Source organism: Hippopotamus amphibius, chromosome 2 (genome assembly GCF_030028045.1).
Source record: "Hippopotamus amphibius kiboko isolate mHipAmp2 chromosome 2, mHipAmp2.hap2, whole genome shotgun sequence".
NCBI lineage: Eukaryota > Metazoa > Chordata > Mammalia > Artiodactyla > Hippopotamidae > Hippopotamus > Hippopotamus amphibius.
Genome location: NC_080187.1, coordinates 109,154,555 through 109,169,050, shown reverse-complemented (window position 1 = coordinate 109,169,050; position 14,496 = coordinate 109,154,555). Strand labels below are relative to the sequence as shown.

Genomic DNA, 14,496 nt, shown 5'->3' with positions numbered 1-14,496 from the left:
TTATTCAAGTTGAACAATTAAGAACAAATGGGCTTTAATTACACCTAAGACCACCTATACCCAAAACTACCTACTACTTAGAAGGATTACTGCTCACAAGGAATTATGTTTGGAGTCCAAGGTGACAGCTATGGAGTAAGGAAACATGAAAGCCATTCAGGGGACATACAGACAGACCAATCAGAAGTCAGCGAATGGCTTTCAGCTCAAAAAATGATCACATGAACAGGAACATACCTGTCCCAGAGCCCCCTGGTTGTCCACTGGCCTTAGACAGTGTTTGATGTTTTATTCTATTTCTGATCTGAGTACCAGGGGCCAGAACCACACCTGAGACCAGCATGAGCAGGGGGCCAGCGGGAGAGGCACCTTTGTCACCTGTGACTGATGGCAACCTGCCCCCAGCCTCCTAAAGTGCAACTCAGAGCAACAGCATGTGTAAATAAAGAGGCCCTCAGTCCAAGAATAAACACAAGCCTTTCGACAGCAAAGCCCAGCTGGCTTTCAGCTACTCAGCAAACACAGCAGTTCTGAAACTGGATTTCCAGATCCCACTGCCTGACCTAGAAGCCGTGTTGTTTCTCAATGATTTTCAAAACTGGGTGCACGGCAAACGTTCAAAATGTATTTCTCCCCACCCCCAAATACTTCTTATTCTCCAAAAAAAATGTAGGATGTCGTCTCCTATCTTTACTATTAATTTGCTATCTGTATTAAACATGTCATTCCCCACCGGCAATTTCCCCATGTTTTAAATTTTTTTTACTTAGGAAAATATGTGGAATAAAAAAAAAAAAAACAACAGAAAGCGTTCAATTCTGAAACAAATGATTTTCGATGACAACACTGGCAAGGAAAGCGGGCATGTTTCATCAACAAGAAATTCTGAGGATAATGTGCAAAACCTGTTGGTCTACCCAAAAACGTGACTTTGCCTGAGGGTCACTTCCAAATGTCACAGCTTCCAGAGGAGCAGCACCTCAGTCACCAGCGTGGAGTGTGCCTTTGATTCACACAGTTTCAGGAAGTCTAACAGTCCTTTAAAACAATAAAGTGTGCAGCATCTCAACTCCAAGAAATCATATTTCATGTCAAAGAAACACCTCGAAGGTAATGATGGTAGTGCTTGTCGAAAAGATGTTCTGGAAAAGCTGTGCCTCAGGGAATGTTCATTGAGATGAATCCGACTGCCCGGGGACTTGGGGAAGAACTGATGTCGCCATGAGCCCCTCTGATGGTCCTACTGGAAGACTATAGCTTCACCCTACACTGTACACCTTGGAAAGCCTGGAAATATTCCCATATTCTAAAACTGCTCTTCAGCAGATGTTAATACCACGTGCCCAGGCAATTAGCAAGCTCCTATTTCAGACCATCCAGCCTAGAAAATCCCGCATAAATATTTTGAAAGTCACTGAGTAGCCTGGGGATAGAACAGTGAAAGTGACCTGTGATTAAGGCACCTTCAAATTGTTATTTTAGGAGTGAGAGCTTCAGGAAGATAATGGCCTGCTATGTCTTATCTATTTGGGGGCACAATTAGATTAACTTGTTGCATTTTTGGCCCTCCTCCCTCTTTTATTCCTGCTAAATAATGGGCTTTGGGACTTCCCTGGTGGTGCAGTGGTTAAGACTTTCAGCTCCCAATACAGGGGCCCTGGATTCAAATCCTGGTCAGGAAACTAGATCCCACGTGCATGCCACAACTAAGAGTTCACATGCTGCAACTAAGGAGCCCACCTGCCACAACTAAGCAACCCACATGCTGCAACTAAGGAGCCAACGAGCCACAACTAAGACCCAGCAAAACCAAATAAATAAATGAATAAATATTTTAAAATAAATAAATAAATAAATAATAGACTTTTCTTTATGCTAAGAGTAAAGAACCCACAGAATGATCTGGAACATTCAACATATACCAAAATTGATCTTATGGGTTTATTTCAATTTTTTATCAGAGAATATTTCATGTAACCATTTATTTCGTTTAAATACTTAGAATAAAATTTAGCACCAAAGAAGTTCAGAGTTACTTAACCTCAATAGCTACAAAATATAGACTATATTAAATTTTAACTCACTCCATGTTACCTTCATCATGGCAGCTGATTAATTTTGCTCTTTTGCTACAAAACTCTAAAAGCAGAGAATTCACATTCAGTGAAATAGTTCATACTGGATAACGTCAACGAAATTCTAGACACGGGAGGCTCAACAGCAGTAGACAAGAAAATTATTTGAAAATCTAGATATACTCTACCCTATCTTAAATATGATGCAAATTCATTTTTTAAAAAAGTCAACAGTATTTCACCAATCTTTGATAGTCAACATGGGAAACACAGAAAAATAAGTGAATAAGTGACCTACCATGGACAGAAATTGGCAGGCTGCGTCAGCACCCATTCAACAGTGATCACACTAACATGTGTAGGTGTTGATTGCATATGATAAAAATTTGTGGATTCCTAGCCTAAAATTGTAAGACATAATTCCATTTCCTTTTCCACTTTCTCGACTTTGAAAATAAACCCACAACTGTAGCCGGTAGAATGCAGGTACAATGGCGCCCAGCGGTTTCCAAAGATGCTGTAGGTGTCCTCCGAAGCCCAGCCACAGCCACGTAAGAACACATTAGTGTTCCTTTTCACAGCACTCCTGCCCACCGAAGACATTCAGAACTGTACTGTGATATCGAAAAAAATCACTAATAAGTAAAAATGCCCATACTATGCATGGTCACATGTACTATGCCTGTCGGGATAAACACTGTTCCACTGGAAATCTTCTATTGCAACTTCAAGACGAAATGGTCAAGTTACAGTAATATCACTGTGTAAGAGATACTCCCTCCATAATCATAATAAAAATGCCAAGTCTTTATCCATTTATTGGTCTAGCATACAAGAAAAGACAGTTATTGTGACCATTTAAAAGGACCCAACATAACATTTCATTTTTTTTGCCACAGAAATAGCTTTTTTTGTTTTTTTTTAAGAACTTTTATTGAGATACAATTGACATACAATAAACTGCATATGTTTATAGTGTGCAATTTGTGTTTTTTTCTTATTAGTAATGTATATATGGCAATCCCAATCTCCCAATTCTTCCCAACCCAACACCCCCCGCCACTTCCCCCCTTGGTGTCCATATGTTTGTTCTTTACATCTGTGTCTCTATTTCTGCCTTGCAAACCAGTTGATTTGTACCATTTTTCTATATTCCACATATATGTGTTAATACATGATATGTGTTTTTCTTTCTGACTCACTTCACTCTGTATGACAGTCTCTAGGTCCATCCATGTCTCTACAAATGTCCCAACTGCATTCCTTTTCAGGACTGAGTAATATTCCATCAACATAACATTTCAAGTGAAAGAAGACAAATTTGAGTCCGCTTGTAATGACTCATTGAAAGGGGTCAACTGTTAAGAAACTGACAAATAAATGAACATGATCTTTAGAGCTACAGAGAGTAGGTTCAAATCTCACTAATCTTAAGCAGGTTAATTAAGCTTGTTGAAACTAAGTTTCCCAGTTTGTAAAATGTGTATCAATAATGTCTACTTTTCAGGTTGTTAAAAAACAACTCAATTAAAAATGGGCAAAGGACTTGAATAGACATTTCTCCAGAGGTGACATACAAATGGCCAACAGGTACATGAAAAGATGCTCAACACCACTAATCATCGGGGAAATGCAAATCAAAACTGCAGTGAGATATCACTTCATACCTTTGAGACGGCTGTCATCAAAAACCAGAAACAAGTGTTGGGGAGGATGTGGAGAAATTGGAACCCTTTGGCACTATTGGTGGGAAAGTAAATTAATGCAGCCACTATGGAAAACACTATGGAGGGTCCTAAAAAATTTTTAAACAGAACTACCACATGACCCAGCAATCCCAGTTCTAAGTATACATCCAAAGAATCGAAAGCAGGATCCTGAAGGCATATTTGCACACCCATGTTCATGGCAGCTTTTTTCACTACAGCCAAGAGGTGAAAGCAATCCAAATGTCCATCCACGGATGAACGGATAAACAAACGTGTGTGGTATATACACACAGTGGAATATTATTCAGCTGTAAAAAGGAAGGAAAGCTTGCCATTTGCAACAATATGGATGAACTCTGAGGGCAAAGACAAATCCTGTATGATTCTACATACATGACACACCTAAGGTCATCAAATTCATAGAAGCAGAAAGTAGGCAGGTGGTGGCCAAAGGCTGCAGGAGGGGAACAGGAGTTGTTTCCAGGGTGCAGAATTTCAGTTTTGCAACATGAAAAAGCTCTAGGGATGGTTGTACCACAACGTGGAGATACTTAACGCTACTACTATACTATACACTGAAAAATGGAAAATGTGGTAAATACTATATTATGCGTTTTTAATTCAATTAAAAATATTTTTTAAAGATTCTACTAAATTTGATAATATACTTACTGTTCCTGGAACATAACAGACACCCAAAAAATAGTAATTATAGACCAAGAAGCATCATACTGCAGTGTGTAAGGACTAGATTCTGGATCCAAAATGCCAGGACTGGTGAAGCCCTGACTGCTGGTCCTTCCGAGCTCTGTGACCCAAGAGGAAAAGAGGTCCAGGGCAAGGCAAACAGCTCACTGGAAATGACAAAAATCCCTTCCATGGGCACAGGGAGTATTCCCAAGAAATACTAAGATGGTTGAAACAGACCTAGTAGTGACCCGTATCTTCCTCCCAGTACCCGCCAGGCCTCTTTCCTCTCAGCATCCCTCCCTCACCTGTGATAAGCTGACATCCTGGCTGCCCTTGGAGGAGGGAGGGGTGCTGTGTCACTGACTCCCGGCCTGTGGGACAGGCCCTCCTGTCCACTCCCAGTACAAGCTGTGTGTCCACTCTCTCCAGTCCCTGCTGCTAGACAGAAAGTGGCCACTGATGGAAACCCGAGAGGATGGCCGTGAAGCACTGGCCTGAACCATCTGCTTCCTGAGGGCTGGTTACACGGAGGGGAGGTGAAATCCTATCTGAACCCAGGCACTCAGATTCAGTGCCCTTGGTCAGGAACCCAACCTATCACTACCTGAAACACCAGCAATTGTAAGTGAGGCAGAAGTGAAGGAAATGAATGCACCTGGACACGCTGTGAACTGTCTGGACTCACACGCACAACCATGAACTGAAGTGCAGTAGTCAAATAAGACAGGGGAGACACTGGCTTTGATATTACTTAATGGGAAGCAAAAATCAAAACTGCAGGAGAAGTGGATGCGGGCATGCACAGGACCCCAGTCAACGGTCAAGTAGACACACCGCCGGGGCCTGGCACGTCCACCCGGCACACTGCAGGCTGATGGTGAAGGCAGGTTAGTATTCGACACCTGACATTTTACAACAATTAAATATTCATTCAAATTACAAAACTGGGTGGGGGGTGGCCCAGAAGGGAAATGGCCCCTAGAAAGCACACAGATCTGAAAGCCTTTCTTTGGCCCTAGGTGGCCAGCAGGCACACTGCACGCAGGGCTCCTTCACAGTCAGTGTTTTCTAATCCTGACTCGCAGCGGTCACTGTGCTGATGCCTGTGAACTGCAGGGTGTGAGGGGGCAGAGAGCACAGTCTATAGCAGTACAGAGCTTACAGTCCAACAGGGCAGGGAAATCTGTAAGCTAAGAGAAGCAGACAGAGCAGAAAAGATGAAAGGATTTTTCATAAATGGGAAGATGCATGTAAATACTCCAGGAGTTGGATGGTGAGTATAGAAGATTCACAGATCACTTTTAAAAATAAATGCAGAAAATAAAATAAAAGAATTCTGGCCCAGATCATGAAAACTAAAGCTGTAGAAGAACAGAAAATGTTACTCTGATTCAGAATCATGAGATCTAAAAGCAGTTTTACATGGAAACAACCTAAATATCCATGGACAGATGAATGGATAAAGAAGATGTGGTATATGTATATGTGTATACACACACATACACACACACACACACAATGAAATACTACTCAGCCACAAAAAAGAATGAAATAATGCCATATGCAGCAACATGGATGCAACTAGAGATTATCATAATAAGTGAAGTAAGAAAGACAAATACCATATGATATCACTTACATGTGGAATCTAAAATATGACACAAATGAACTCACCTACAAAACAGAAACAGACTCACAGACATAGAGAACAGAGTGGTGGTTGCCAAGGGGGAGGGGGTAGGAGGAGAGATGGATTGGGAGGTTGGGGTTAGAAGATGTAAGCTTTTTTTTTTTTTGACGTAAGCTTTTATATACAGAATGAATGAATAAACAACAAGGTCCTACTGTATACTGCAGGGAACTATATTCAATATCCTATGACAAACCATAATGGAAAAGAATATGATAAAAGAATGTGTGTGTGTGTGTGTGTGTGTAACTAAGTCATTTTGCTATACAACAGAAATTAACATTGTAAATCAACTATACTTCAATAAAAAATAAAATTGTAAGAGCAGGAAAATAAATGCTTTCTATCAGCACTTCATCTTCCTATTGTATTTCTAGCTAAAAAGTTTAAGTATATAATTCCCAACAAGCTGACTTCCTATTAGAACCAGGAAGGCACACAGGGACCACGCCTGTAACAGCAAACGAGACCATTTCTCAATTTATGAGATGCAGAAAACTTAATCAGAAAAAAAAAACACTGATACATGTCAACATTTTAGGGGGACTGTCTGCTTTCTAATTCGCATATAAAAGTAATAGCTACAATACAATATACAATCACCTTGGTTTTCTAATTATTTAACCTGTTACCTATTTGAAGACACGCACACACAGGTAAACCATATACACAACACATATACATTTATGCGTGGACCTATATGTACCTACATACACACATATAGAACATATATTCACACACACGTACAAAGTAACCTATTCCTCAGTCCTCTTAGTTACACTCTCCTAATAATTCTCTGGAAGTTATGAGATCTGGAGAGTTAAGAGTGTTATCCACACCCATAAATTCTATCTGTTAGAACGAAGCCATGGTAAATTGACTTAATTCTGCACTCAGTTCAGGCTTCCTGATGGGGTCTGACAGTGTGGTGTCAGCTCCACCCAGGAGCCTCTCTGCAGAAACGGCAGATCCCTGGGCATCGTGGACCTGCCTTCCTCACATGACAATGACTTGACAAAACCAACCCTATATAGTGATGATGGTGGCAGTAAGAAACAGGGATGTGGAGATTGTACAAAACCACTGCTTAACCAGGACCACTGCTTAACGAGGACCATTGCTTAACCAAGACCGCAATGACCAGGAGAGGTCAGGACGCTGCATGGGGATGGCCCAGAACCTTCAAAGCCTGCTGCTTCCCCTAAGCGGTCAACTCCCAGCCTCTTGAGTAAAACCCCTAATGTTTCAACAATATGAACGACAGTCCGATATAAAAAACACTGCATGCTCTGATCTGCAAATACAGACACAGACACTGTCTACAAAGGCTGCTACAGATTTGGATTTTTAAACACAGTGTGGTCCACGGTCATCAAAATATCAAAAAAAGAGAAACACATTCGTGAAAATGCGAGGAATTAACTGTGAAGAATTCCCAAGAAGACCCCATGTTCTCAACTGTCAAAAAACATAATGGCACAACATTCTAAACTGTGGTTTCATAGTGAGAAGCACTAAAGATGGACTTTAAAAACATAGGAATTGGATATCCACTATGGAGAAAATTTTCCTGAACAGAGAGAATAGTGGTTTAATGTGTTAGATGTTTCCAAATTGTTAATAATTGTTTGTTTTTGGTGCATAGTGTTGAAAAGTGAAGTAATACAACTCTTGCCTACTATTAAAGTACCACAAAAGGAGTCATTTCACAAGATATATGAATATGAAATCATCACATCATACACCTTAAATATATACAATTGTATTTGTCAATTACATCTCAGTAAAAAAGCAGGAGCCCTCAGTGTTGAGGGCACGCTGGGTACTCCTGACACACAGCCAGGGCTTGTCATAAATCTAAAAAACATGCTGAGAGGGTTCTTTTAAAGATTTCCATTGTCTGAATTTTCATGAGTTTTAAAGCAAGAGTCTTTTCCTTGGAGTAGACACAGAAACCAACTGTCTTATTTACTTTCTAACAGCGGTCCAAGTTAACAGACTCGGGGTGTGGGGGTGCTTTAGTCCTCTGCAGCCACTAAGCACCTGGAAACATCCCTCCCATCAGCCTTTCTCTCTCAAATAATCTGTACACTCTGGAACCTCAACTCATATGAAAAAGGGAAAGAAAAAGGAGGTCCATAGGCGTTTGGGATTAGCAGATGCAAACTATTATACAGAGAATAGATAAACAAGGTCCTACTGTATAGCATAGGTAACAATTGATATATTCAATATTCTGTGATAAACATAACAGAAAAGAATAAGATATATGTGTGTGTGTATACAATGTATAAAAACTGAACCAATTTGCTGTACACCAGAAATTAACACAACATTGTAAATAAACTATACTTCAATAAAATTTTTTAAAAAAAAGAAGTCCATAAAGGTTTACTTACTCTTCAGTATATCCAAATCAGGCATTTAAAAAAAAAAAAACAACTTATAATTTGAGTGCCTCTGAGACACTTCAACCTATATTTTACATTTTCACAACATTTCACATGTCCCTTAACTTATGTTAAGGTTGTATTTTTAAACTGTAAAACTTTACTACCTACTGCTTCCGATTTATCTAAAGAGTATTAAAAATTACTCAAATAACAAATGTAACTGAAGCTGATTTCAGGTTTTGCAACACAAATGGTAACCACTTCTTAAAACAGCCTTCAAAACAAGCCCCAGGTTTTTTGTTTTTTTGAGGTGATGGAGTTGTGGTTATGATTTTTTTTAAGACTCTACTTTTATAGAGCAGTTTTAGGTTCACAGAAAAACTGAGAGGAGGATACAGTGATTTCTCATATACCCCCTGCCCACACAGGAATGAATTTCCCCTTGTCAACCTCCCCACCAGATGGGACATATGCTACAATGTTACAACTGACCCTACTACAGGACACATTAGAGTCACCTGAAGTCCATGGTTTAGCTTAGGGCTCACCCTTGGGCTTAGACAAACGTACAATCACCTGTATCCACCAACATCCTATCATACAGAGTATTTTCATTGCCCAAAAAAATCTTCCATGGTGCACATATCTCTCCAAATTATAGTTTTCTTCAGATATATGCCCAGGAGTGGAATCACTGGATTATATGGTAGCTATACTTTTAGTTTGTTAAGGAACCTCCATACTGCATACACCTGAAGAAAGTGAAAACACTAATTCTAAAAGATACACACACCCCAATGTTCACAACAACATTATTTACAATAGCCAAGACATGGAAGCAACCTAAATGTCCGTGGACAGAGGAATGGATAAAGAAGATGTGGTACATATATACAATGGAATACTACTCAGTCACAAAAAAAAGAATGAAATAATGCCATTTGCAGCTACATGGATGGACCTGGAGATGATCATACTAAGCGAGGTAAGTCAGACAGAGAAAGGCAAATATCATGATATTGCTTCTATGTGGAATCTAAAAAAATGATACAAATGAACTTATTTACAGAACAGAAATAGACTCAGAGACATACAAAACAAATTTATGGTTACCAAAGGGGAAAGGGGCGGAGGGATAAATTTGGAGTTTGGGATTAACATATACACACCACTATATATAAAACAGACAATCAACAAGGACCCACTGTTAGCACAGGGAACTACACTCAGTTTCTTGTATACATATATATAGTATATGTGTGTGTGTATATATAAATAACTGACTAACTTTGTTGTACACCTGAAACTAACACAACATTGTAAGTCAAATATATTTCTGAAAACATTTTTTAAAGTATCTCTGATTAAGAAAAAATTCTCTGTGACCCACTTATTCATCCCTACCTCTCCCCCCTACCCCTCACTCCCAAGTATTTTTATTGAAAAAGAGAAAAAGAAATGTAACCTAGAAGCATTTGAATTTCAATTTAAGGATAGAATTCTGAATTGGCTATATGAGTTATTTAAAATTAGCGTGGCCATTGTTGCCACTTTTGATAGATTTTTATTGTATTGCTGCCAACATACAGTATCCCTTCCACCATTCCTAATTAGTATATACCCTCCAATGAAATCAATAATATATAAGGTTGAAGGTGGTATTATATCATTCACTGCCGATTAATTTATTGGCTTCCAAACTCCCTACTCATTTATTACATGATAAAGAGTACAGTTTAATTAACTTATAAACCATAAATGTTTGAAATATATAATAGATAAGCCATGTTATTCATGAGCTAATGACAGTTTCTTTATAATGGATCCCAATCTTCAATTCTCCTAACAGACTGGTGTATACATTCATATTTGCAGAAATGGGATGAGGGGTCCTCTACCCTGTACCTGGTGAAGGTCATGGTATTCTCACAATTCCCCCACTGAGGAGTCTTGGGATCTTGATTTCATCACCAGAGCTAAAAGAGTAGAAACTGCCATGCAACCGGTGTATCTTACTAAGTATACCCTGTGGTTGAGAGTTTTTTGTGTGCTTTATTTCAACATCACATCATTATACCCTGAACATAACAGGCTGGTTCAATCTACCACACTTATTTTCAAATGTGTTGACTTCTTTCTAAACTTTTATTTTTCCTAAAATGTGGAGACTAGAATCTCTACAGGAATTTTATACTAATATCCAAATACATTAATGATTTTCAAAAGGATAAAAGTTCTGTGTCTATAAAATGACATTTTATACACTTTAAAAAGGCAACAAAACTTTATTGAAAGAGTTTGCTAGTATAGAGTGGTCAAAATTACTTGAAGTTTCTCCTAGGTTAATACTTACTCATTGTAAGCTTGCCTGTGGTGTTCTTATTTCTCTGTGATTTATCCTGAGGAAACTGAGATGACTCATCCTTTCCCACTGAGTCATCAATGACCCTGCTTCCTCTGTTCACCTGCTCTCACATAATATTTCTTACCCATGGTCCTTATTTCTAAAGCTTTATTATGTAAACAACTTATATTATACAAAACATACATTTATTTTAAAAATCATTCCATTAAAATAGAAGGAATTGTATTTCAAATATTATTCAAGATAGTTTTCAAATATTCTTCAAAAGAAGATATATTTCAAATTTTCATTAAGGAGTTACTTCTAAAATAATGGTAACTGTGTAAAATACCCACAAGAAGGTAAGAATTAATTTCAACATCAATTATGCTGAGAAATCCCAAAGCTTTTTTTCTAAATGAAATTAATTATATTTTAATCAGAGGAAAGCACTAAACAGAAGTATACTTCAGTCAAGTTGTTTCCATAAGAAGAGGTTCAGATTTGCTTCCTTCTCTGCGTTTATACCAACTGAGTATGCAATGCCATTATTTAAGATACCAGAGCAGAAGCAGAACATTTAAAGGTAGACTGTGCAGTACAGACTTATTTCAAGCAATGCCTCCTAACCATGTGCTCCCAGTTTAAAATGAACCAAGCAATAAACAACATTGTGAGAGATTCAGAAAAAAATGTCAAGCTAAGGATTCCCCAAAAGACAAAGAAAATATGTACATTGCCAGTGGGGTGCGTGGTCTAAATAAGGATCCTATATTATGCATTCTGTGCTGAGACATCACAATGTCAGCACACCTTTTATCATGTTAACAATAAGCTACAGGTGGTTCAAGGGGGAAAGATCAAGGGTATCTTCCACCTGCCCTCCAGAAGTCACGCACAAAATGTCTTACTACAAAGGTAACCCTAAAACTCGGCAGAAGTTTCTCAAATAAATCCTTATTACGTCTGCATGTACATTAGCATGTACTTCAAACAGATGTTTGCTATAAAAAAAAGTCAGTAAATCCTTTACTTAAATTTAGCATATAATTTTGATGGATTTTGCTCCTGAGATCACATAAGAATAACTGCAGACACTGTAGCAATACAGCAGTCTCCTAGGTCTCTGTAGAAACTGGATCCAGGAACCCTGGAATATCTAATGCTCCAGTCCACTAAGCTTTCTCAGTAGTTTAAATCAAGCACATTTACAAACTGTCCAAGTATAGACTGGTTTGCTCTTAATAATTCAATAAAGCAATCTGAATAAAATCAGAGAATACTAAGATAATCAAAATCTAAAATACATTTTAGAGAATGTAGCATAAAATTCATTTTTAAAAGATTTTTCAAGTAGCCATTAAGTAAGGAACTGTCATAAAAGGAAGCATTATTCAAACAGTTAACAAACGTTCAACCCGAATGAGGGCAGGATGCAAAGAAATTTTCCACCAGGTTTAGAAATATCTCCTTCGCTTACTGGCCTTTTTGATCGCATTCAACATTAGCATTAACTTGAATAAAACAGGTGTGTAAGGAGCTCGCCGGTGTAAGACATTTCATTTAGCAGTGAAGTGTTGTTTAGGCTTCTTCGCTCACAAGGCAGGTAAGACAGAGCCCTATTAAATGCGAGCATCACCGTTTTCCACCCCTCGTACCCAGGCCTAATATCAATGAGATGCTACGTCGAATTTTATAGTGAAAATGAGCGTTTCTTGCGGAATCCGGCTGCCCGAATCGGCTCCACGTTGGGTTTGGCTCGTCAGCCACTTCACATGAGGGGTGCCGGGAGCGGCTGGGGGTGGAGGACCCAGCACGAAACTAGCCCGAGCTTCCACTCACTTTCCCAATTTCCCAAATCGAGACGGAATGCGAGCCCAGGGAGCCGATCCGCCTCTCCACGAGGCGCTGCGGGCCGGTCCACTGGGTCCTCAGGTGTGAGGAGCGCGGCCCGCGTCTGCCCCCCGCCCCACGTCGGTTTAAGGGGGGCGGGGGGGGCAGCCCCACTTGGACCACCGGGCTCAGCCCCGCGGCTCCGCTGCGGCCGCGTGCGGTGGACACGGACCAGCAGGTGCACAGCGACCCGCGGTCGGGTCTCAGGTACAGGCTGCGTCTCCACAGCCCTCGCCACCCCTGAGGAAGCTCCGGGGTAGGGTGCGGGCGGTAAGGGGTCCACAGCTTAACTCTGCCACCGCCGCCCCTGCGGCCGCCCACCCTCGCCGCGCAGAGTCTGCGACACGGCCATCGAGGGCAGGTCCACGCCGGATGTGGAGGCTGAAGCCTACTGGGGCCCCAGACTCCCTCCGACCCCGGGAGCGGGCGGGCGCCGACGAGGCCACATTGTCCAGCCCCCCGCCCCCAGGCCTCCCGGTGCGCAGCCAGCGGCAGGATCGAGGCCACCGCAGCGCAACGCCTCGCGAGCCCCCTGGCCGTGTCCGCCAGGGCCAGACCCCGTGCAAAGTTGGGCAGGGGGCACTCTGCGAACCTTTGGGGGAGGGGAGGGGACCGTGGGGACCTGGGGGGACCAGGACCCCGGGCGTCGGGCAGACGACCCCCGCAGCCCGGCGCGGCCTCGGAGGCGCCCACCTGCCCCCCGCGCCCCGACCCGACCCCCACGCCACCCGGGGCAGCGCGCTCGAGCGCGGGAAGGCGCCGACTTACGTCTCGGAATCGGTTCCACTGTCCGGCCTCCCGGTCGTACTGGGACACCGTGCTGAGCCATTGTTTGTCGTCCAGAAAATTGCCGCCGTCCGGCCGGCCCGCGGCCGCCGCCAGAGCCTGCGCGCACCAGGCGGCCGCGCACACGCACAGCACGGCCGGCGCCCGGAGCATCTGGGGACGGAGACACCGGAGCCGAGTCACACGGGGGCCCGGACCGTGCGTCTCGGCCGGGAGCAGGAGGTGGAGGGGGGAGTGGGCCGACGCCAACCCCGTGAGCCTCCCGGCCCTGCTGGACGCGCTGGACACGCTCCCGGAGCCGCTCCCCGGCGCTGCTCCCGGTTCCCGTGGCCGCCGCCGCCCGCCGGCCCCGCGCACCCGTACCCACCCGCGGCCGCCGCTCGGCTCTGCGCGCCCCTCCCTCCCCCTCCACGCTCTCCTTCCCCGCACCGCCCTCCTCGCGGGCCCCCCTACCCGGCCGCTCTCCCGTCCCGCCTCCTCCGGGCCCACCTTCCTCCCCTGATCCGAGCTGCGGGCGCTCCGGATGCGACTCGGCTGGAGCGGAGGACGCGGCGCCCGCGCGGACCCGCATCCGCCTCCCGCCCGCTCGGCACCGGCTCCGGCGCGGCCGCCGACCGGCGTCGCTCCCGGGGGCGCGCGGTCTCCCCGCCGCTGCCCTGCGGCTCGGCGCTGCTCGGCTGGAGAGGGACGCGAGCTGAGGACGACTCGGTGCGTCACCGTCCGACTCCTCGGACTCCCCGCCCCGGGGGAAGCCGCCCGCGGGGCCTTGGGGATGCGCCGGAGTCCAGAAAATGTAAGCTACGTGTAGGTGAAGTTCATGATAAAGGGCGGAAGTTCTTTTCCTTTCCTTTCTTTTTTTAGGGAGCAAATCTTCACTACATGCGGCGTTTGAGTCCGCCCCCACCCCTCACGTGCT

The 14,496-nt window shown here is 43.1% G+C and overlaps 1 protein-coding gene across 2 annotated transcripts in view; it reads right to left on the bottom strand.

Moving 5' to 3' along the window:
• The window catches only part of SPOCK3 (SPARC (osteonectin), cwcv and kazal like domains proteoglycan 3), a 426,984-nt gene extending 413,251 nt beyond the window's left edge, over positions 1-13,733 (bottom strand). For both annotated transcript variants that reach the window (XM_057722257.1, XM_057722256.1), the window contains exon 1: positions 13,563-13,733. In XM_057722257.1, the coding sequence (XP_057578240.1) occupies positions 13,563-13,733 (171 nt within the window). The remainder of the gene's footprint in view (positions 1-13,562) is intronic.
• Positions 13,734-14,496: the final 763 nt, after the last annotated feature.